We start from the raw sequence: 21,818 nt of genomic DNA, 5'->3' as shown, positions 1-21,818 counted from the left end.
GCCCCCTCACACCCACCCCCTTTTTACTGTTGATTTTGTACTCGCCCTGCCACTGAGTGCCTTGAATAAATGTGAAGGAACCGACAGAATCAGCCAGAATAAAAGCTGGTGAAAGAAATCCGTCCTTGTGCCGTGTCCATGCTGGCACCATGGCTGTGCCATTCCCGCTGGCAGCTGCACCAGGATGGGACCCACAGGAGGGTCCCCAAGCCCTGCCCAGCACTTGGGGTCTGTAACCCAGGGCTCCACAACTCAGATGTTCTCATCCCAAATCCTCTCAGCATCCTGGGGTCAATGTCCCAGACCTTCACACCCTGATATTCCACACCTGGATCTCCTACATCTCCATATCTCCATATCCACCTCCAGCATTCTGGGGGTTTTACATCCCAGATCTCCAACATCTCTGGTGTTCACATTCCAGGTCTCAGACATCCCTGGCTCAGCATCTCAGTTTTCCTCAGCCTGGGTCTCCTACGTCCCAGGTATCTGCAATCCCAGATTTCAGCAGAATGAGTCTCCCCATCCCTGCTCTCCCACACCCAGGGTCTCCACACACCCCATCACAATATCTGGGGTTCCCACGCCCTTTGTCACCATCCTGGGATGCTGCATCCCTAAAAAACAAGTACACAAACACCCCCTTTGGGTCACAGGGAAAATGGTGGCTTCGTGGGCAAGATATCACCCCAGCAGTGCAGCCCCTTGAGCCCCATCCCTGCCCCCCAGTGCTCCCCCTTCCACCCCGTTGTCTGAGGGGCTGGCTTGGGGGTTCACCTGGGGGGCTGCAGCCTCCCTGGGGGGCTGAAGAGGGGTTGTTGTTGTGGTCCTGGTGCCATTTAGCCCCGGCTGGCCCCGTGTCCTCTGTGCCCTCCATGCCCCCGGGTCTCTGGGCAGGACTGGCCCTACATGGCTGAGGTCAGGCCCACGGCTTCCATGTCCCCCGATGTTCCCGGCTCCGTCAAATCCCACTAATCCCCCCTGAGTCATCCCGCTGGCAGACGGTGACCTGGGAGGAATCCTGCAGCTGCGAGGCCCCTGTCCGAGTTTGGGGGGCTCCACGTACCCCCCGAGCCCCTGCCCCCCACCCCTCTGCCCGCCACTCTCGGGTGTGAGGAGTTTGGCAGCTCTCGGGCAGATATTGGGGATCAATTCCCGATCCCGGAGATCAATTCCTGCTGCCGGGGGTGACGCCTGTGCTTGGGGGGGTTCCCGTGTGTGTGAGAGTCGGGGTGTGAGGCTTTTCCAGCCCAAGCACGACTCCGGGGGAAGAAGCCCCCCAGGAGCATCCCCAGCCCCCTCCCCTCTCCTCACAGCCCCCAGCCGGGGGTGGAGGCTGTGGGGCTGGGATGGGGGTCGGGGTGTTCCCCTCCCTGCCCAGGTGCCGGGGGCTGTTCCCAGCCCCTCGCAGGGCGCGTGAGTCAAGGCGCATTTTCTGTTTATAGTTTCCCGGGGAGAGGAGTATTTTTACAGCGTGAGTCACGGCGCGTGTGGCTGCGAGCGGAAAACCACGGGGAAGGGAGGGAGGGAGGGAGGGAGGGAGGTGGGGAAGGACGGAGGTGGGGAAGCTCCCACCCAGCCGCTCCTGAAGCGCCTCTGTCCCGGGGAGGAGCCCGCTGAAGCCTCAAACCTCAGGGATGCGGATCCTCAGCAGAAGAGGAAGGGAGGTGACCCCAAGAGCAGAACCCAGGTTCCCGAGCCCCCCTCCCCGTCCCACGGAGCCCCCCAGAAAAGTCGAGACAGGCGATAACAATTAAGCAGTGCTGACGTCAGATCTGTAAGTTTATTTGCTCAATGTACGACGGCTACATAATGACTCACATTCATGATATTCCATCACTGAGGAAAAACTGCTAAGAATGGTCCGTGTGTGAAATAATTCCTTACAGAAACACGGAGTTGGAAAAATAATCACTGATTAGACCTTAAAAATAGTTCACTGCATAACATGACAAAAAGCACAAACAAAGGCTCATTCAAAGAACACAGTCATTGTTCTCCTACACTGTAATAGTTATAATTTCACCATGACGAACACCAGACATTAAGATTAAGCTAACACTGGTGTTTTCTTTTGCTTTTTTTTTTTTTTCCTTTTTAAAAACAAAATCATATATAATTGCATGTCACTATAGCAACATCCATAACAGATCAGTTTGTTACGATCACTATTTGGTAGAGCAAACTTTACCCCCGAAAAAAAAAAAAAAGGAAAGAAAAATAAATTAAAAAACTTTAAAAAATTTTTGAAGACTATTTTGTCATAGGAATACATAACATCTACAGTATAAGTTAATAAATTTCAAGCTACTGTATAGAAATACGACACTAGCATGCACAATATTGTATCAATAGAGTAATGGAGCAGTAATCATTTCACTGGAGAGACAGTATCATAGGCAAGTGCATCTCTTAAAAAATGAAAGAAACCATTCAAGCTGCTTAAAAATCAAGTCCCTGACCCCCACTCCGTTTTTAGCCCTCTTGTGCCATCTCTCCTGCATAAGTTTCCTAAAGCAGCCAGAGCAAAAAGCCAAAAAGAGTAGTAATTATTTGGGGTAGAAAAAAAAGAAGAAAAAAAAAAAAAAAAAAGAAGATAGGTTTTGTAATTCCAGTAAATCACTTCCAAATTATACAGCTGGGACAACACTGCTCACGGGACACGGGGGTCGATGAGAGGGAGGTCAGAAGCCTAAAGCAGCTCCCGGTTCCGGCAGGCGCCGGCACCGCACGCCCCTCGCCGCGGGATGCTGCGCCCCAATCCCCCGGGGGAGCCTCGGAGCAGGGGGAGCCTCGGCCAAAACAAAGCTGAGACGGGGCAGGGCCAGGGCTCAGGGGCTCCCGGGCAGCGGCTCGGGGCCGGCGGGAGCGGCTGGAGCCGTGTCCGGCCCCCCGGGCCCCGCTGGTGCCGTGTGTGCCTCACCTCACGGGGCTGGCTCTCGCCAGGGACGGGGAAAGCTTGGTTCCAAAATCAGCATCAGAATCGCAACAAGGAATTAAAGCACGAGCGCGGTTTCTCCTCACTGCGCAGCGCTGGGGGAAGCGCTGCAGGGCGCAGCGCTCCGCGAGCCAGAGAACAGCAGTGAACCTCCAACAACCATGGGAAAAAAAAAATCAAAACTAAAGCTAAATTTACTCAAAATGGGGTAAAAGTATTACCTGCTAAAGCAACTCAGATGCCCCGACTCCCACCCCCGGCCGGATCAGACAGACTCGGAAAAGATTTTGCTAAGAAGAGAACTAAGTTCCTGGGCTCCCGACGGTGGATAGAAATGTCTATGATTGTAGCTCTTCCCTTGAGGAATTTCTCTACCAAATTAGTGTCTAAGCTCCTGAAGTTCACTCATTACACCACAAGCTTCCCCAGGAGAAAGGAAAACACACCCGGCTTCCCTGGTGACAAACAAGGGAGCCCTGGGTGCCGGAGATCTGCTGACAAACCTCATGGTACAGTGGGAGAAAGTCAGGCAGAGTGAAATGGCAGTGCAATCCCTGAGGAAGCAGCTGTGGCACCTTAAATCAGGATGGTCTTTTGAAATACCAAACACAGTACATGACATACAGACCTGAATGCTCTTTTTTTTTTAATTTTTTTTTATTTTTTTTTTTATTTAAGTGGCATTTTTAAGTTTAAACACTTCCCCCTTTGTCTAATTAAGTTCTTAAACCTTTTGCTGTGGACTTAAAATAGTTGAAACAGCCGCTAGCCAAGCACCTGTTAAGCTGTTGACCAAAAAACTAGAGCAGCTTTGATGTTCCTCGGGCGGGCGGTCTTCTTGCCTTGGGCGACACAGAATAGCTAAAGCCAGTCCACAGGCGAGGACTGCTCAGGAAGGCAAGCCAAAAGAACTAGCAAAAGAAAGAAAAACAGACAATCAAAGGCTTGATGTCATATGGCTGTAATGTAGAAATACTGTAAACTGCAATTTACTGTTAATACTGTAAGCTACCCTAATAAATATCTCAACCAAAAAAAAGAAAAAAGGAAAGAAAGAAAAAAAAAAAAAAAGAGATTGGATGGCCTAAATCCCAGGGCTTTGCAAGCCCCAAATTCTTTAGTTTTGTTGGTTTTATTTTTAATTCCTTCTCAATTTGGGGATTTGCAGCTGCGCCCTGCAGGCAGAGCGCTGCAGAGAGAGGCCCCGCGACGTGGTGCGGGCACACGGCACCTGGGCTGCGGAAACAAACGCTCGAAGCCTTACTGGAACCACAGAACTCCCTTTTTTTTTTTTTTTTTTTAAATGTTTTTGCGTTGCTTTCCTTAAAAATGAGGGCCATTCCATCCACGCAAATTCGTCTTAAAACCCTTTTTTATTTCTAGCAATAAAGTTAAATTAAAGACAGCTCCACTTGTATTAATAATCTACAGAACAGTCCATATGCCAGTGAGGCTGCTATTCCATACCAGCACAGCCAGCCTGACTTCCACTAGTGGTGTTTTGGCAAAAATGTCAACGAGGCAATCAAAGACAGGTTGTGGGGGGCCTCCCTGGGAAGGTGTCCCCTCCCTTTCCCTCCCCCACCCCGGACCCCCCCCCACTCGTGGGAAAAAAATAAAGACTGCAGTAGTTAGCATCAGCGTGCGGCTGCCAGTCCATCGGGGGGGTCTAGTTGTTGCCTTCTCCGCCGTCGTCGTCTTGCTGATCGCTCGTCCAGAGCGTTAGGTTGTCGCGGAGGAGCTGCATGATGAGCGTTGAGTCCTTGTAGGAGTCCTCGTTGAGGGTGTCCAGCTCGGCAATGGCGTCGTCGAAGGCCGTCTTGGCCAGGTGGCAGGCCTGCTCCGGCGCGTTCTGGATCTCGTAGTAGAAAACCGAGTAGTTAAGCGCCAGCCCGAGCCGGATGGGGTGGGTGGGCTGCATGTGCTCCTTGCTGATCTCATGGGCTTCGCTATAGGCCTTCTCCGAGGACTCCACCACGGTCGCCCTCTTCTCCCCGGTGGCCACCTCGGCCAGGTAGCGGTAATAGTCCCCTTTCATCTTCAGATAGAAGACTTTGCTCTCGTACTGCGTCTCGCTGCAGTTCTTGATCAGGTAGTTGTCCAGCAGGCTCAGCACATCCTGGCACACCGCTTCCAACTCCTTCTCGATCTTCTCGCGGTAGGCGCGGACCATCTCGATCTTCTTCTCGTTCCCATCGGCAGAGGTCTTCTGCTCGATGCTGCTGATGACTCGCCAGGACGAGCGCCGCGCCCCCACCACGTTCTTGTAGGCAACGGACAACAGGTTCCTCTCTTCGTTGGACAGGGGCTCGTTCAGCTCCGTCACCTGCGTGGAGAGAGGGGGAGAGAAAGGAGACATTTGGGTTAAGCCCCAGCCCTTTGACATTCCCATCTCATCTCTGGGTGTTCCTGTGCATCTCTAGAGAGAGGCAGGAGGAGGCAGTCAGCTCACAAAGTCCTGCCCTGTCTCTGCTCCCATCCCAGCAGGAGCCAGCTGGGAAATCACGCTGTGATCCAGACCCACAACAAAAGGAGCAGGGGTTGGGTTTTATTTGAGAGAGCAGCATCTTCCAGAACGAGAAAAATCTTCTAGGAAAGAGATGCCTTTCACCTGTAGGGTGAGAGCTGGGCTTGGTGATGCAGGGCAGAGGGACAGTCAAAACAAGAGGGAGTTATGAGCTACCTGCATGGATTAACACCTCCAAAGCTACAGAGTGTTCATCTTTTCCACATCCCATAAGCATGGGGCCTGCTTCAGAGACACCCAAAGAATCCCTGAGATGGTACAACTGTCTCAGGCACCTGCACAGATGAGGACTTAAAAGCTCACACGGTGAGGGGGAAATCCCCACACTGGATTTTCCTCACCTGCCTCATGCACCATAAAAACCACAAAGGGATTAGAGAGATGACAAGAACAGAGCTCCCTCGGTAACCTGGAGCCACCTGGGCAGCACCTTTGGCCAACACTGGGGCAGGAGAAGCCCTTGGAGCAGACAGGACACCACGTGGTGTCACACAGCTGCTCCCCTGGGGTGGTTACAGCTGCCAAGTGCCACTTGGAGCCTGGGCATGGCCACTGTCCCCTTTTCCCCAGGACACGCCCTCACCCCACATCCACACCCTGGGCACAGCCAGCGGGGAATCAGGCCACCAGAGCAGGAACCTGTGAGCCACCTCACGGCAGTAAAGGATTAGGTAATGGTTTGGATGTGAAAAGGCTTCTGCAAACACTGAGTCACTTACACAAGGATCTGTAAGGACAAGGTTTGCTCTGGGCCCAGATAACCACATTTATGGTGGGGATCAGGAGGCCAAAGGCCCAGCCCAGGACCTCATTTGAACAGCCTGGAATGACTCACAGTTGCTCACATCATATTGACTTACACATTCCAGAACATCCACTCCTCCTGCAGCTCTTCAGCCATGCTCTGGCTAATGTATTCTCCCAAAACCAGGCTACAGCTAAGCCTGATTCCCCTGCAGCAAGCAGAGTCTCTGATCAGACCCCCTCTAGCCCTTCCCCTCAAGGCAGAGGCAGCAAGCAGACCCTCCACTCCCACCCCTGCTGCTGCATCTGTGCTGCTCCACAGGATGCTCTCGAGCCTGGCACAGGAACAGCACACACCCCTTCTCCATATGGAAAAGATTCTTCCTGAGCAAACCAGCACAACTGCTTCTGCTCCAGGGGAAGAGACAGCTGAGGGAGCAGGGAAATAAATGGGTGTCACACTAATGAGGGCAGGATCTCCTGGGACTGTCGGCAGCTGCCAGCGGTGCAGGACAAAGAGCACAGAGGATGCCAGGGCAGCTCCCAGTGCTCCCGCCCAAGGGAAGCAGGGCAGCGATGCCCAGGCCATCCAGCAACTCCCAGTGCCAGGCCAAGCCTCTCTCCTAGCCAGGACAACAGTGACTGTTTAACCACAGGGATCCCTGTGATATCCTGCTTCCTGCAGTGGGGCCCAACCACAATGTGCCCAAATAGCCACGGTGTGACACTGACACGCTGCCTCCAGCCTGCCTGGTGCCCTGAGGTCTCCACTCTGCAGTTTTAAAGAATGTTTCCCTTCAATCTGCCCTCTCAGTGATGCCTGCACAAACACACACTAATGATTCTGTGAGTTCAAGACATCTTTGGGAGCACAACCAAGGTGCCCCATGGCTTAGGGGTTGTCTGTCCTCGGAGATATTGAAGACCCCATCAGGTTACCTGGGGGCTTGTCCCACCTAAGCTCCTCTGTTTTGAGTGAGGGATTTGGATCTAGAAACATCCAGAAATCCCAGACTGAGTTATTTTCTTTCAGCTGTAAATGGAGTGGCCAACACCAACAGCCATACAAGTGACTCACTGATTCCAAGTTTTCTGTCCTGACAGGGGTTGTGGAGATTGATCACCACATGAAATTTTGCTTTTAGCAAGGTGCTCCCTGAGAAAGAGAGAGCAGTTTTGAAGTGAGGAACAAGCAGGTGCCCCACAGCCACGTCTGCAGATACTTATCTCTGCAGGAAGAAGCAGATTTACCTCCTCTCACCAGAAGAGTCTTGCTGGAGGATGGATTTATTAAAACTACAGGGAGTTTCGTGGGATTAGCTTTGCCATAAACATTTTACATTCAAAGCTATTAAGGATTACGGAGGAAAGTTGCCTGTCAAAATCCTTTCAACAAACTGGCTGACAGATGGAAGGTACACCTGTGGAGACAGCAGATTCCCCCAGGGAGCTCACAGGGAACTTGTAAAAGCAGGAAGGGAGCCTGGTTAACCATGTCACTGCTTTCTAGCAGGACCCAGACTCCCAGGAAGGAGCACTGCAGAGACATGGCCAAGATGTGACAAGGGTGGGGACAAGGACCATGGTCCTCAGCACCAGGAGAGGGAAGAGGCTGTAGTCCCACACATTTCAGTTCACAATTGAGCAGAGGGAGGAAGACCAGAAAACCATCTGGCTCTTGCATTCCCAGCAGGAAGAAAATGCAAGATGCCCAGGACACAAGGCATCAGACAGCAGGGTCCACTGAACTGCCTTTATCAGAGCTAGAAAAAGGCAGGAAAGATGTATCCCAGGTTCAGCTGCCTTTGAGGACATCTCTGCCCTCAATCTGCCCAGAGCAGCCACAGCCACAGCCACAAGCCTGCTGCCCGCCCGCCTGTGCTGGCATTTCCTGCCACAGCCCCCTCCACACTCCAGACTCTGCAGTCACTGTCACTCTGCTCTTCCCACAGCACTGCACCAGTGCCCACCTCCAGCAGAAACCACTCCAACACCTCTGCACCAGCCTGTCACATGCACACGGGGCTGTGCCTTCTCTGTAGCCTGTGATGGCCAAACAAATGCTGGGTTGTTTTTTTGTTTACACTGCAGGATACTGAAACAAAATGAATTCAATCAAGCCACAGGCTAAAGAGCAGGTTCTGATACACTGACTTTGTAGCATTGCATTGAATGGCTCTGAAAGTAACATCAAATTAGGCCTGGATCACACTGCAGCAGTCACATTATGGAAGGGCAGAACATTCCTCCTTTTTAACTCAGACCCTGAAGGGGTCTCACCTCCCCAAAGAAGGGCAGTACCCAGATCAGGTCCCCCAATGCCATTTTCAGCACTGTTACATGGAGTCAGAGACTTCAAATAGCCAAAGGAAAATTTTAATTTGGCATTATGAGGACTTGGAAGGAGCACAAAGCCATCAGCCCCTGGCTGGAGTCTACCTGCTCTTTGGGAAGCTCAGTCAGTTTGGAGTTTTACTTCCCTGGCTGCCAGCAGAGGAGAATTTGCTCTGCAAATCTCAGGAACTGTCCAGCCTCACCTCACTCCTGTGCCCACGGAGATTGGGCAGAGGGGCAGGACATGCACAGCCCTGAAATGGTGTCAAGTCCTGCATGTGGCATAAACAGCCAAGGACAAGGAGCTGATCCACATGGTGGAAACCTGATAGAGGAAAGTCTTTTAGCTATTCTGGAAAAAAAAAAAAAAAAAAAAAAGAAAAGAAGAGAACACACCCAGCAGGAGCAGACTGCAAAAGGACACCTAGGCAGGGAGTGCAGGGAGCTTGGCATGGAGCTGTCCATGCTGCCAGGCTCTGGCTGGGAGGCACATTCCATCACCAAGCTGGAAGACACAGCCAGTTCCAGTCTCACCAGTTCTCTGATGGCACAGTGTCTGCACCACAAAGACTCAAGTGCCCTTAAGCCATGGGGAAACTCTGTGAGGTCCCGTTGGACAAAAATTACTGGAAGTTTAGGGTTTATAGTGCTTGGGAGACCAGAGGCTTGTACAAATCCAAGCCCTCTGACTTGCAACATAGCACTGCAGAGGTGGCACCATCTCTGAGAAGGTTTTCCTGATTTCTCCACTATAGCTGGAGCTCTGACTCAGCACCCTGCCCAAAACCTGGCAGGCTCCCGGCATGCCCGAGGATCACATTGCAGCCAGGCAAGGTTCAGCCTCATGAGGAGAAGCCAGGGAGCAAGCAAAACTTTACCTGGCCCTAATGTCAAGGCATGTAAACTCCAAAAGCCCAAGGGTTGGTTCTATAGCACCTTCTTTCTGGAAGTACCCTAATTAACAGGCTTTGGTGAGACCCACAGGGAAGGTTTGCTCCCAGAGAACAGCAAGTTAGGTCGGTTAGGGGCTTATTCCAGGACTCCCATCCTCCACTTCTCACCTTGCATGAGTAGGTCTGAGTACACATCAGGAAATTACTGTTTTTGAGGTCCCTTCAGTGACTGAAGTGAAGATCCATCACAAGACTTAGTTCTACCTGTTTATCCTTGTACACTTTTCACATGGTTTGATAATTAAGTGCCCACCCATTTACAGTTTCTGCCTGGCTTTGATGTCTTATCTTAAAGCAGACAGCACTGGCAAGCTGAGAGGACCCAGAGATCCTTCCCTGGGGAATAGCATCAGCATCTGACAGTTTAACCCATTATAAACCTCAACACTTGCTCTTCTTATTGCTTAAAAGAGAATCTGAGTCCTTCAAGGTATCAGACAGCTACAAAAGAGCAAAGCTTTCCTGGAGAGACAGAGACAGCCATGAGAACTTCAAACTGTTCACTGAGAAGAGCTTTTGTTCAGAGCTCCTCTCCCACCAGGATACACAACATCCATCTCCCCTTCAGCACTCATGTTTCCTGTTCTATCTACAGCTCCTGCACCATGCAATTAAGTTTGTTATCTCTCCACACAAACCCTAGCAAGTGCCTTGTTTTCCTTCGCATGCAGCTCCTTTGTCTGAGCTCTGGCATGAAGGTCCCCTTCTCTGTTTCATTTTTCAAAAGGCAAATGTGCTTTTGAAACGATGTTCTGACCATGTCCAACCACTGAAATTCCTTCTTGGTCTGCAGCTATTGGCAAGGGGAACAACCAGCACACAACCTCCAGGCTCAAGCAGCTGAGAAAGGTCACAATACCTGCAAACATGTCACCTTGCCCCCTTCTCCAGCTGTTGTCTCATGCTGGGACCCCACCACCCACGTGCAGAGACAAGAGGACACAGCCTCAGTGTGTGCCAGAGAGGTTCAGGCTGGACATCAGGAAGAATTTCTTCATGGGAAGGGCTCTCAGGCATTGGAAGGGGATTCCCAGGGATTTGGTGGAGTCCCCACCCTGGAAGTATTCAAGAAATGGCTGGGCATGGCACTAAGTGCTCTGGTCTGGTTCACAAGGTGGTGACTGGTTAAAGGTTGGACTCTGTAACCTTGGAGGTCTTTTCTAACCTTAACGATTCTGTGACAAGACCACCTTCAGCAGCCCAAATGCTGTCATTTGGGAAGGTCATGACTAACAGACTGCCTGGTTTTTTCTGTCCCCAGCTCGCCCTAACTTGAAGAAATGGCTGCTCCCAAGCACATGAAATTGTCACCATTACCCAGCAGCCTGGTGAGAGTCACGACTCGATGTCACACAGCCTCACCAAGAACAGCTTCTCCCCCAGCGCCAGAGCGAGCTGTCCTACAACTCCATCGCAGCAGTTGGAAAGATGCTTTTCTTAAGCACTGTCCTACTTTGGCAAAGTAGGCGTGTGTTAAACCAGACCTAAATCTAAAATGTTACCAGATTGGTTTGGGTTCTTTTCCCTGTTGCCTTGTCTTCGCCCCCATGTCACACTTCCAAAGTGGAAGTCACACCATAACTGCTTCTCTCCTTGCTGACCCCTTCCGCTCTCCTCTGCTCTTGTTTTAACTTGGTGTGGCCAGGGGGGTTTTGGGCTGTACCAAACCATTCCTCTCATCCCAGACAAGACCAAAAAAAAGCACGTGCAGGCTGTGGGCAGACAGAAGTTCCTCACTGCCTTCTCTTTTGCCTGTTTCAGTATGAATAATCACCTGCTAGTTCCCGTTTCCTAAGCTGGCAGGGCCAGTTCACATCACAAGACAGCAGCTGAGGGCACATGGGATGGTTCTGTCATTACATTTCAAATTGATCTCAGTGCCTCAAGGATCAGTGTCTGCAGAGAACTGTTTATTGCTTTTAGCCCAACTGCAAGCCTTTGGGTTTTTTGGTCTTTGGCTGAGAAGCTACTCAGGTGCTCCAGACACTAATTAGGATTTAGGCATGTTCCTACATTAACAGCAGCTTTCATCTCACTCTGCAGCCTTTACTATTTAAGGTGACTTTGAACCACCCAAGACAAAGTCTTCAAACTGGGAGATGTGGAAACCAAGAGCTCATTTATTTCATTGGCTTAGTAACTACACGTGATGGCACTGCATTCAGGTTTGATCACTCCTTGGAGCCTGCAGACCTCCTACTCCAGTTTCAGTGTGTCCATCATGGATTCCAGTTAGAGAAAAAGCAAATTTCAGCTACTTAGGTCATTCTTGCACATGAAAAGTTGAAGGGAGCCAAGGTGAAAATAAACCAGTTAAAGCAGCAGAGCCCTAAGCTGCTCCATTCAGTGTCTGGCAGTGGCATTTTGTGTACCAGCCCTTATCTGCAGCACTGCAGTACCAGCACTTGGTCTAACGACTCTGGGGTTTTTCTCCACTACAGAACACCTGGGTACCATTGATTTGTGTCCCTGACTTCTTCTGCAGCTTGAGATAAGGCAAACACGATGGGGGAGCATCTGCCTGCCATGGCTATTGCAGACAGAGCAGCCCAGATGCATCCCAATAACCAAGTGGAAGGAAAAACCCCGGCCTCCCAGTTCTGTGTATGCTCAAGTGTTCCACAAGCAAATGTTCAAGGAGCTACAAACCATTTCTGAGTTGGCATTGCACAGTCTTGTCGCAGGGAGCTGCTCCTCTAGCCAGCATGTGCTTTTTGAGCCAGGAAGGAATTATGCTCAAGTTTTCTTGTTTTCCTTATTAACACCCTGATTCCCACTAGCTTTACTGACAGGCTATTAAACAAGATGAAAACTGGCCGTAGGACAACTTGTTTCAGCAACTACTTATTAAAAACTCTCGGGGAAAATGATCGACCTCTGTTGGCCTAGTGCCTTCCAGCCACCAGATGGAGAGAGCAGCAAGTCCAACCACATCAGTCCCAGCATTTCAGGGGATTGTCACTCAGGGCTCATCACACCGTCTCTGGCAGATGGGATACCAGCACCTTTGCCTGCTAACTACAAAGCAACAGAAGGGATGCCAAGCTATTCCTTCCCCAGGATATGGCAGGCTGGCAGCATCATCTGCCCACTGCTGTGTTCTGTGAGTGCCTCAGCAGCATCCCAGCATCACCACCACCCTTCTCCATCACCCAACAGCTTGGGGAGCTCTCCTGCCTCGGATTATCCACTCTGTTCCCTGCTGACAGGCCTGTTCTCCAAGCCCTCTGCTAAGCGTGTGGAAGACCAGCACCACAGCTGTGAGAGCTCAGATGTACCCCTGGAGCTCACAGCAAGTTTCAGGAGCTCAGAGCTGATCCACTGATCCTTCTGGAAGAAGAATGACAATTCATGGTTGCTGTAGGCTCTTCTAAGCTGCATTAAGCTTTTCCAGGTGAGAGCTGAAGAGTTCTTCAAGAGTAACTGCAGCTCTTTCTTCAGAAGCATTTCTGTACAAGTCTAAAGACTTGGGTTTTTTAAATTTCTGTTTAAGCATTATTCCTCAGAAGATTCCATCTACTCACAGACTTCTGAGCTGAAGCAGTCATCCACAGGATGGCCATGGAACATTTCTAGAGTCTTAAGACTTGGTCCACACAGAGGAAGATGGTTTTTTTCTTTCCAATTAATGGTTAAACAAACCCAAGCTAGACAGATTTCAGGGACTCTCTAGATAAATGCACCAAGTTTCATGTGGGGAGGGTGTTTAGTGCTGCTGGGAGCATTAGCTGCTTAAAGATTTACCTCACAGCTTCCAAGGGTACTAATCTGGCTCAGATCTTAGTGCTTTCCTGCTCACCTCCAGCCCCACTGCCAGGCAGTAAGAATCCTACCACCAGATCATCAAATCCTCCCCAGAGCATCAAGTGCCAAGGCTTGTCCTTAATCAGGGGCTCAAAAAATGCCAGTGCCCATGACCTCTACCTAGCTGAGCCAAGTGGACAGAGAAGACATGATGTGCCATGGGCAGGCCATGCTAAGGCTGAGAACAGGTTCTGGTTGCTGGAGCAGGATGAACTGGGCAATTCCTGTCTGCTGGCACAGCAGAGCCAATGCTGCCCTGGCAGCTACAAGCTGCTGCTCCCAAGAGTGAAATGGGAGAAGATGCAGCCATGCAAAACTCCCTGCAGTGGGCATGCACATTTTTAGCTGCTCCACATCACTCCCCCAAACATTTTGGGAACACCTGGTTGTTGCACATCAAGATTCTAAAAATATTTTTAAAAATTTAAAAATTAAAAAACCACAACATTTTTGCTCTAGGTATCTTGGTCTGCAGATCCAGCAGTTCCTTGGTGTCTCAAACATGTTCAGATTAAGCAAGACACTTCCCAGAACACCCAGGTGGATTCCTGCATGGATAGGTTTAATTTCTGCATCAATGAGTAAGGTGATTATCCCTCCAGATGTACTTTACCCTCCCACTGCTTCAGGGATTTCAGGCTTGATCTTACACACCTCTAGCAAAGGCAATTTTATTTAATTTCTTAAATGAACTTGCAGAACAGAAGAAAGTTAAGTTTTTGCTCTGGCAGCTTTCTGGAGCACTGTAACCAATTTTGAATTACAAGGAGGGTCACTTTACTATCCTAGTAAACTGTTTAACTCCCCTCACCTGGCTCCAGCCATCTCCTCCCAGCCTCTTCGGAAGCCCAAGGGAAGTCCCACCACAGATTTGATCTCAGTTCATCACAGGTGACAGAACCCCTCAGGTGCTGACATCATCTTGACACCACCAAACACAAGAAGCCAAGCTCCCAACTTCTAGATAATGAAATATTCATCCCATGTAACAAAGCCCAACAGCATAAAAAGGCAAAGCTCCAATGCCTGCCCCAGCTGGGTGTAAATCAAAGGCTGTTAATCTCCCCCAAGTTCTCATTCACTGCTGAATACTAAGCATTAGCCTTTTACAAGTAGAGATCTCCTACAGCAATTGTTGAGTGTCTGTTAGCACATGGCACAGCAACAGCTTCTCCACCTACTATTAATAAACTTTATGCTGCTGAGCACAACTGTCCAAACAACGTGTCCATCAGCAGCCTCGTTAGCACTGAAGCTGAGACTTCTCACCGGTGTTTTTCTAGAGCCTTGCTGAAACGATCTTAGAGAGGAGTCAGAAGCACACTGACATGCCAAGTAGCTTTGCTTGGTACGTAAGCAAAGACACATCCCAAGCAAGCCAACCCATCTAGTGAGATCAGAGGGAATTTGCAAACAATTAAGGAATGGTTTGCAATTGGAATCCCTGCAGACTTGTGCTCGTCCAAGCGCAGCTGCCTCAAACACCCATAGACAGACTCAATTCCAACATCTCCTTTATAGAAGAAAAACATTAAGTACTCTAATCCCTAATCTGGGATCACTTTAAGGGAATCTCATGCCATCATCACTGACATGCTCTCTAGTTACTCTCCTACTGCAATTAACTAATGCACTGCCCCTGATCATTAGATCACTAGCTTGGGGCCAAAAATCAGGTTTGTTTAATATCTAATTGAGCATGTACTGGGTCACATCCAAGATGTGACTAAATCTGGGTTAGCACAGAAAAAACCTGAAACTGGGGGAAGTTGGCCCTTAAATAGGAAGACAAAGGCTTTTGTTTTGCCAGCTACACGAAGGCTTTGCTTTTGAGAGAGTCTTGTCAGTGTTTCCTGCAGCCCAAGAACTGCTGCCTCATCATTTCAGCTCCATTTTCTAGCATTTACCATTCCTGAGTTTTTCCAGACTACATCAAGATAACCAGCAGCACAACCAGCATGAGACTCCTGGGTGAAGATCAACCCTTATGATTTACCAGCCCCAGCAGCTCCCAGGGCTCCAGCCCACAAAGAGGGACCAGAAAGATGCAGCAGCTCGACCTCACTGTCATTGTGCACTCAGAAAAGATGGACAAAGCCATCCCACTGCTGAGCTCCTCCCCCAGGCATGCTCCCCACCCAGAGTCATGGGTGGGAATCCCACATCTTGACATCCAGATTCTGGAGAAAAGATTTCTTATTTTAAAAAATAAATAAATTAAAATAGCAGAATGAAAGTAATTTTGTCCCCATTTTCCTTCATTTTAGGCTGGGAGGAAGGACTTTGCTCATTCAATCAAGTAGCCAGGGGAAAAACATTCACACAAAGCCATTCTATGGGGAAAGAAGAGTTCCCCCACCTTCAATGACCAAAAACTGCACTGGCAAAAGCACAGGCAGAGCCTGGCAGCCAGCAGCCATGGCAGAATGTTTTATCTCAATGCCACCAGCATAAAACTGGCCACCACCATTTATCTGGACAGCTTCTTCAAGTCAAGCCAAAGGTTTCAGAAGCTGAAACACAGAGCCACCCAAATTCCATACCTACCTCCCCTTGTTTTAGCTGGTTTCCAGGCTATCACTGCCCAGCAGTGACCATCACTAGTCAAACTGAGTCAATACTTATATTTTCACTCAATTTTTGCTTCCCAGACAAGGCTGTTGCCATTTCTCTGCAGTCACGTGAATCTAACACTGGGGAGCAAGACTTCAATTAAGGACCAGCTAGGTTAGTTACCTTTCCAGTAAAGAGTAGAAGTTGTTGAAGGCTTTCCAGAAGGAAAAGACAAAGATCTGACCAGCAAAGGAAAGAAGGTGGCTCCAAACCAGTTAGAACAAAAATACTCTTCATAATATCAGCTTTGGAAAATTCTGTCATGAGCTGCAGAGCACTGAAGTGTAGAAGAATGCCTGGAAGCATCAAGGGTGCAGAAGCTACCCAGAGACAACCTCAGCCCTGCATCATAGCTTTGCCACAGTGAGGTGGAAGATGATGCCTGCATCCTATCACGACTGTCAATGGAGAAACGCTTGGGAAGCCAGGCAAATCCTGTTCCACTGTGCTTTGTACTGCAGTCATTCTAATATGCATTCACATTTCACTGGCAGCTCAGGAGGCTGAACAGGGCAGAAAAGCACAAGGCAGAGTCCTAAACGCTTCAGGCATTGACCCATCTGAGGAAAAGCTCCTGCAAGTCAGACTGGAGGCATTTTCCAATGCCTCTTTCCCTGTACCTGCTTCTGAACAGCCCAGTGTTTGGCTGGGACACCAAGCAGCCAGCTCTGGTCTGAACTAGTCTGACAGTCCTCATGGCTCTTCCCTGCCAGACTGGAATTGAGCTCCCAACACACCACTCACCTCTGCCAAGGAAAAAGCAGCACCAACAAGTTCAGCAGTGCTCCACATCCAAGGACACGTCTGAGCTCAGACAAAGCCACCTCCCAAAATGCAGCTGATTACTCAAGTGCTAGCAGTTGGGACATATAAAAGCTTGGATTCTTTATCTTTCCTATGTATGTACCCTTGCACACAACTTCTGGGCATGGTTTACTTGGCATGAAGCTGCTCCAAACCGAACCTCAAGAGTTCAGTCAGAGTTGGTGCATTAGGCCCTGCCAGATGTGTCACCATCCATGGAGGTTTCTCCAGATGTCAGGTCATGGCTACCGCTCTCCTCCCCAGCTCCTGCTCCATCAGCTGCACCCTGAGCCATGCTTCTCCTTCTGCCCTCAAAAGCAACAGCTTGTAGATCAAATTCCCAGCTACAAGCCTCCAGAGGTAGTAGAAATATCAGGCTTTGAAAAATCCTTGTCCTTAAGACTCTGGCCTTGGGGTCACTCACCAGCCTGGGAACAAAACCCAGGCACCCCCATAGAGTAACAGGGACCATCTTTTACTCCACCTCCCTGATCTTAAGCTTAGCAAGGCTGAGGCTGCTTATTCCTACTTGAAAAGCCAGGCTGAGCATGCTCCTGAGCAGCACTCATGCTACTGGCCCAGGCACAAGAAAAGTGGTTCAGTAATACACATGAAGAAAAAGTATGGCAGGGATCCTCAAATTAAGGAAAATCTTAATTCTACCAGCTGTAGAAGCTAAGGAAGAACCATGTTTTTCATCTCTCTGATCAGACACCAAATCCCAGCTGCAGGAGGCAGAGGGATACACCACAGTTATGTGGACAATCCTCTTGAAAGCACCATCCAGAACATCCATGAGAACCACTCAAAGGATGCCAAAGAAATCATCTGGCTGCCAAGAACAGTGTATATACCCCTAGATGCTGGAGCTTTCAATCCAGGAAACATTTCTGGAGCTGAAGTTCTGTAGTTGTCCCCAAATTGCTGAGTATTCCAGCAAGCCCAAGTACACATTATCAGTGTCCAAAGAGTTTATTTCAGAGAGGAACTTTGGGATCAGCTGGAGAACAGAGCTGGGGTAATTAGGGCTTATGACATTATGAAGCTTATTTGGTGCACTGGCTCTCCTGTGAACTAGACATTGTTTTACACAAGAAGCAGCAAATAAAGGTGGTTGAAAAAAAATTTAATAAATCAATACAACTTCCACCAATCTTTTTGCACTTTCATGGTTAGACATCATCCAAGAGATCTACTGGATAAACCCAAATAATCCAGGGCTTCATGGAGAGCCATTGCCCAAGTTTTGCTGCTTCTATGGTATAATTCAACTGCTATAATCCCCATCACAGTCTCAATATCACTTTTGTTTAGTTTAAGAAGAGCTATTTCAGGTCAAATCCACCCTGGCTGCTACACTTGGCCAACTCAGAAATGCAGCATGATCTTGTAAGTCAGTGACTCTTCCTAAATGGACTAAATAAAAACTCACAGGAGCTCAAAGAAGAAATTTGAAGAGCTTTATCAGCTGAAGACTGGCCAGTTACTGTCACCAGTGTCCACAGTATAGGGGGCACATTGCTACCTATCTGTGGTTTAGGTGCAGACATGGCTAAGGCTACTGCTGTGAGGTCCCAAGGCTGAGTCACACAGAGGTAACTCCACATTGTGAACCACTACAAGGTCAGAAGGATGGGAGTTCCTGCAGCCACCATCCTGTCCTGACCCCATGGACCTCCAGGAAGGAAGCCCTGCTCATGAGTCAGGCTGTCTCCAATCCTACCACCACTGCCATCCACCAGTGGTCTGGAGGCACCACAAGGCAGGGCAGCATTTGGGCTACCTGCACAAGAGCATCAATGCTGCCATTAGGTGCCAACTGCTAATGACTGCACCATCCACCTCGGCACTGGGAATGGTTTTTCCAAAGCCTTCCCCAGCCCTCCTGGGAAGTGCTACTACAGCAGCTCGCACTCCTTGCTCCCCTCCCACCATCACAGATGGCCTGCCCAGCACTCCTCCTGGAGAAGCCTTTCCACACCACCCTTTTGTCTGTGTACACTGCGAGCAGAAAGCAGCTAATCATCCCTGCTCTGCTTCCTGGGGACTCTCCAGATAGGATGGATTTGTGTTACTCCTTTTTCCAAGGGTGAGCCTGCTGTCTGTGTGAAGCCTAGCTATCAGCACTGCTATACTGGATGTGGGGGATGATAACCTGCCCAGCTGGTGACCATCACAGGAGAAGCCCACATACTGTGCCAGGGAAGGCCTGCAATTCCTCATCCTCACGCTCCTCCTCCATCCACAATGGCCATTTACTGCACCAAGCTGTGGTGCCTAAAGCTTGGAGCAGCCATCTGCTTTCCAGCATCTCCACCATTCCCCCCTCCACACCCACACCTGGTGGTCCTTGTGTACAGCACAGCCACGGCCTTGCTGTAGTCAAGCAGTCAGGTGTTCCCCTCGCAGGGGACAGCCCCACACCTACACCATACATAGGTGCAGTGCAGTAATTCTCCCCACAGGCTTTTAAAAGACAACTTATTTCCTGCATAGATTATTGCAATCATCTTGTTCATTCACCTGCACATGCCATCAATACAGAGGTCTGTGGGGAGGCACGTGCTCTGCTCTCTGGGCAGCACTGGCCAGGGGCCTGGCAGGGCTCCCACCTCCAGAAAGCCTCCGGCAGCACCGCTGTCCCCAGCTAATGGATATCGATCCTCAGCCCTGGCGTGGGCCCGGATGGTAAAGCTCTTCCTGAAGCTGAACCAGACAAAAATGCATCTTGCTCCAACCACCAGCATTGTGGGAAGTGAAACTCCAGCAAGCAAGCCCAAGACCAGTGACCACCCCGGGGACCAGCAGAGAGCTTTCCTGTCCCTCAACACCTGATAGGGCTGATGGTACCCACAAACAGCGCTGAGGTGACAAGGGACATGACCAAGGTCATGAAGACATACCCTGGATCGATAGGCCCAGCCCTGTACCCTTCCTGGGTGTGGCATCACCTTCTGCTCCATCTGGTAGGTGAGGGGACCATCTGCTGTGTTTGCAGAGACCCCCCAGTAAACCTGCCCCTTTTGGGGGCTGAAGGAGCAATCCTGCTCCTGCAGCAGTAACATGCAGGTAGCAACTAGGGGCACTGGCAGCTAGCACCTGCAAGAAGGAAGGAGCTAGAAATTATTATATATAAATATTTTTGAGAAACTATTGCGATTCCAGACATCACTGGATGAATCAGCAGACAGCAAGACCTGTAGGACACCATTTCTATTTTAAACCATTAATGCAGCCATTCAGCACGGGTTCCCAAGCAGACAGGGCTGAGGCTGAACAACCCACCCAGCTGCCCCATGTGAGGCAGCCACCAAAATTCAACGGTGAGATGAAGCTTCAGGAAAACGAGCCTCTTTTATGCCCATCATTACCACGACAGATTTGAAAGGAGAACCATCCAGCATTTCTCAGCAGGGTGCTAGGGAGGGCTAGGTTTGGAGGGCAGGATGGCTCTGCATCACCTTCGCTAGGCGCAGCCCGCATGCTCTCTGCTACCGCCTGGGTGCATTGCAGCTTGGACCATGGCATATGACATCACTAGGCGTTGCTACGGAAATGAGTGCGAGGTCATCAGCCTCCCGCACAACCGGGGCTGGGGGCTGGGCAGCGCACGGGCACGGGGATAACCGGCTGTGACATGGCTGTGACATGGCTGTGACATGGCCGTGGCTGCCGGACCGGCCGTGCCGGAGTTGGGGCAGCGTGGTGCCGAGAGGAAGAACAAAGCTCTGCCTTTTGTTTGCTGGTGAAGGGAGGCGTCAGCGCTCCCGCTGGGGATCGTTTCCTTACGGCCAAACTACCCGGCAGCTGATAAGAGGCGTTAGCCAGGGTTACTGTTCCACATGGGCCCGAAAGGGCTGGAAGGAAAAATCACATATATGAGCTCCTAAAAACGCCCGGGGTTCAAGCAACCAGCCCGGGGAAGCAGGCTAAAAGAAATTCACAGTACAACACGGCTGTGAGTCCCGGGCATATCCCTGCTGGCTTTGTCACGGCGGCTGTATTATCCGTAGGAAATGAGCTGTAGGATCTGCTCACACAGCAAGCTTTGCTTTAAAATGAATAGATGCCGTTATCAGAAAATGGTATAAAAGCCATAGTGCAGCAGAGGGACAGCCCGGCTGGTTTAATGTGATAATATCTCTTTCCGATTATCCGTATTTCATTCCTTGATAAGACATCTCCTCCCTCCCCGGGCTCGGGCTGTGACAGTTTTGTCTGTTTGATAAATGCAAGGTTATTGACAAAATGGTGCAATATGGGCAAACAGAGCTGCACCCACGGCAGACTGCGACATTCCCAGATCGGCATTCACTTTTCATCAGCCGGGGAGAACACCCCGGCTCCCAGCAAAGGTTCAGACCTGACTAAGAAGACAAACATAAAGAACAGTTTTCCCCTTTAAAGCACCCCCTCCCTCCCTCCACCCAGTCTAGCCTCTCTGCAATATGACAAATGCAGAATCTTCTGGAATGACTTGATCCTGCCTCCCACGATTGCTTTGTTTGCAAGATCAGATCAGAGATATGTTTTTTTTTTCCTTCTTATATTGTCAAAATGTCAGTATTGAAGGGGAGCGTTCAGTGTCACAAATCAGATCAGCCTGCTATATGCAGAGTCTTTATTTTAAGAGCGTGAAATGAATACAACATGACTCAATTCATAAATCTCCAACCAAGAGCAGTAAAAATAAGAGCTTTGACAGTGAAAGGGCTCCCGATCTTTGGGGTCAGGGGCACACACCAGCCCTGGCGACCACGCGTGGGAAGGGATGCACGGGGAGCTATTTGAGCAGCGGGGAGAGGTGTGCACGCAACCCCCCCCACACCCCCACGCTGGATCCCCCCGTGCCTCGCCCCACGGGGCCCCGAGCCGGGGTGACCCCCCCGGGCAGCACCGCACCCCCGGGCTGGCTCCTCTGCCCCGCCACGCTGAGCCAGGGTGGGGACGGGATGCGTGGGGCAGGCAGGGGAGCCTGCGGTGGGGGAGAGAAGAAATGCGGCTGGAAGGGGATGTGGGGGGCTGCAGGGCTGCGGAGGCAGAGGAGAGGATGTGGCGGTGCTGCAGGGCAGGGCAGGGGGATGCGTGGGGCTGGGGGAGG

General features: G+C 50.3%; 1 protein-coding gene across 1 annotated transcript in view; it reads right to left on the bottom strand.

The window, feature by feature from the left end:
- Positions 1 to 1,753: 1,753 nt before the first annotated feature.
- Positions 1,754 to 21,818, bottom strand: part of YWHAG (tyrosine 3-monooxygenase/tryptophan 5-monooxygenase activation protein gamma) — a 20,827-nt gene continuing 762 nt past the window's right edge. Inside the window, exon 2 of the mRNA XM_015646305.1 lies at positions 1,754 to 5,264. Coding sequence (XP_015501791.1) covers positions 4,608 to 5,264 — 657 coding nt within the window. The 3' untranslated portion in view covers positions 1,754 to 4,607. The remainder of the gene's footprint in view (positions 5,265 to 21,818) is intronic.

The sequence above is a fragment of the Parus major genome, chromosome 19 (genome assembly GCF_001522545.3).
Source record: "Parus major isolate Abel chromosome 19, Parus_major1.1, whole genome shotgun sequence".
NCBI classification, from domain to species: domain Eukaryota; kingdom Metazoa; phylum Chordata; class Aves; order Passeriformes; family Paridae; genus Parus; species Parus major.
This window is presented reverse-complemented; position numbering and strand designations above follow the sequence as displayed.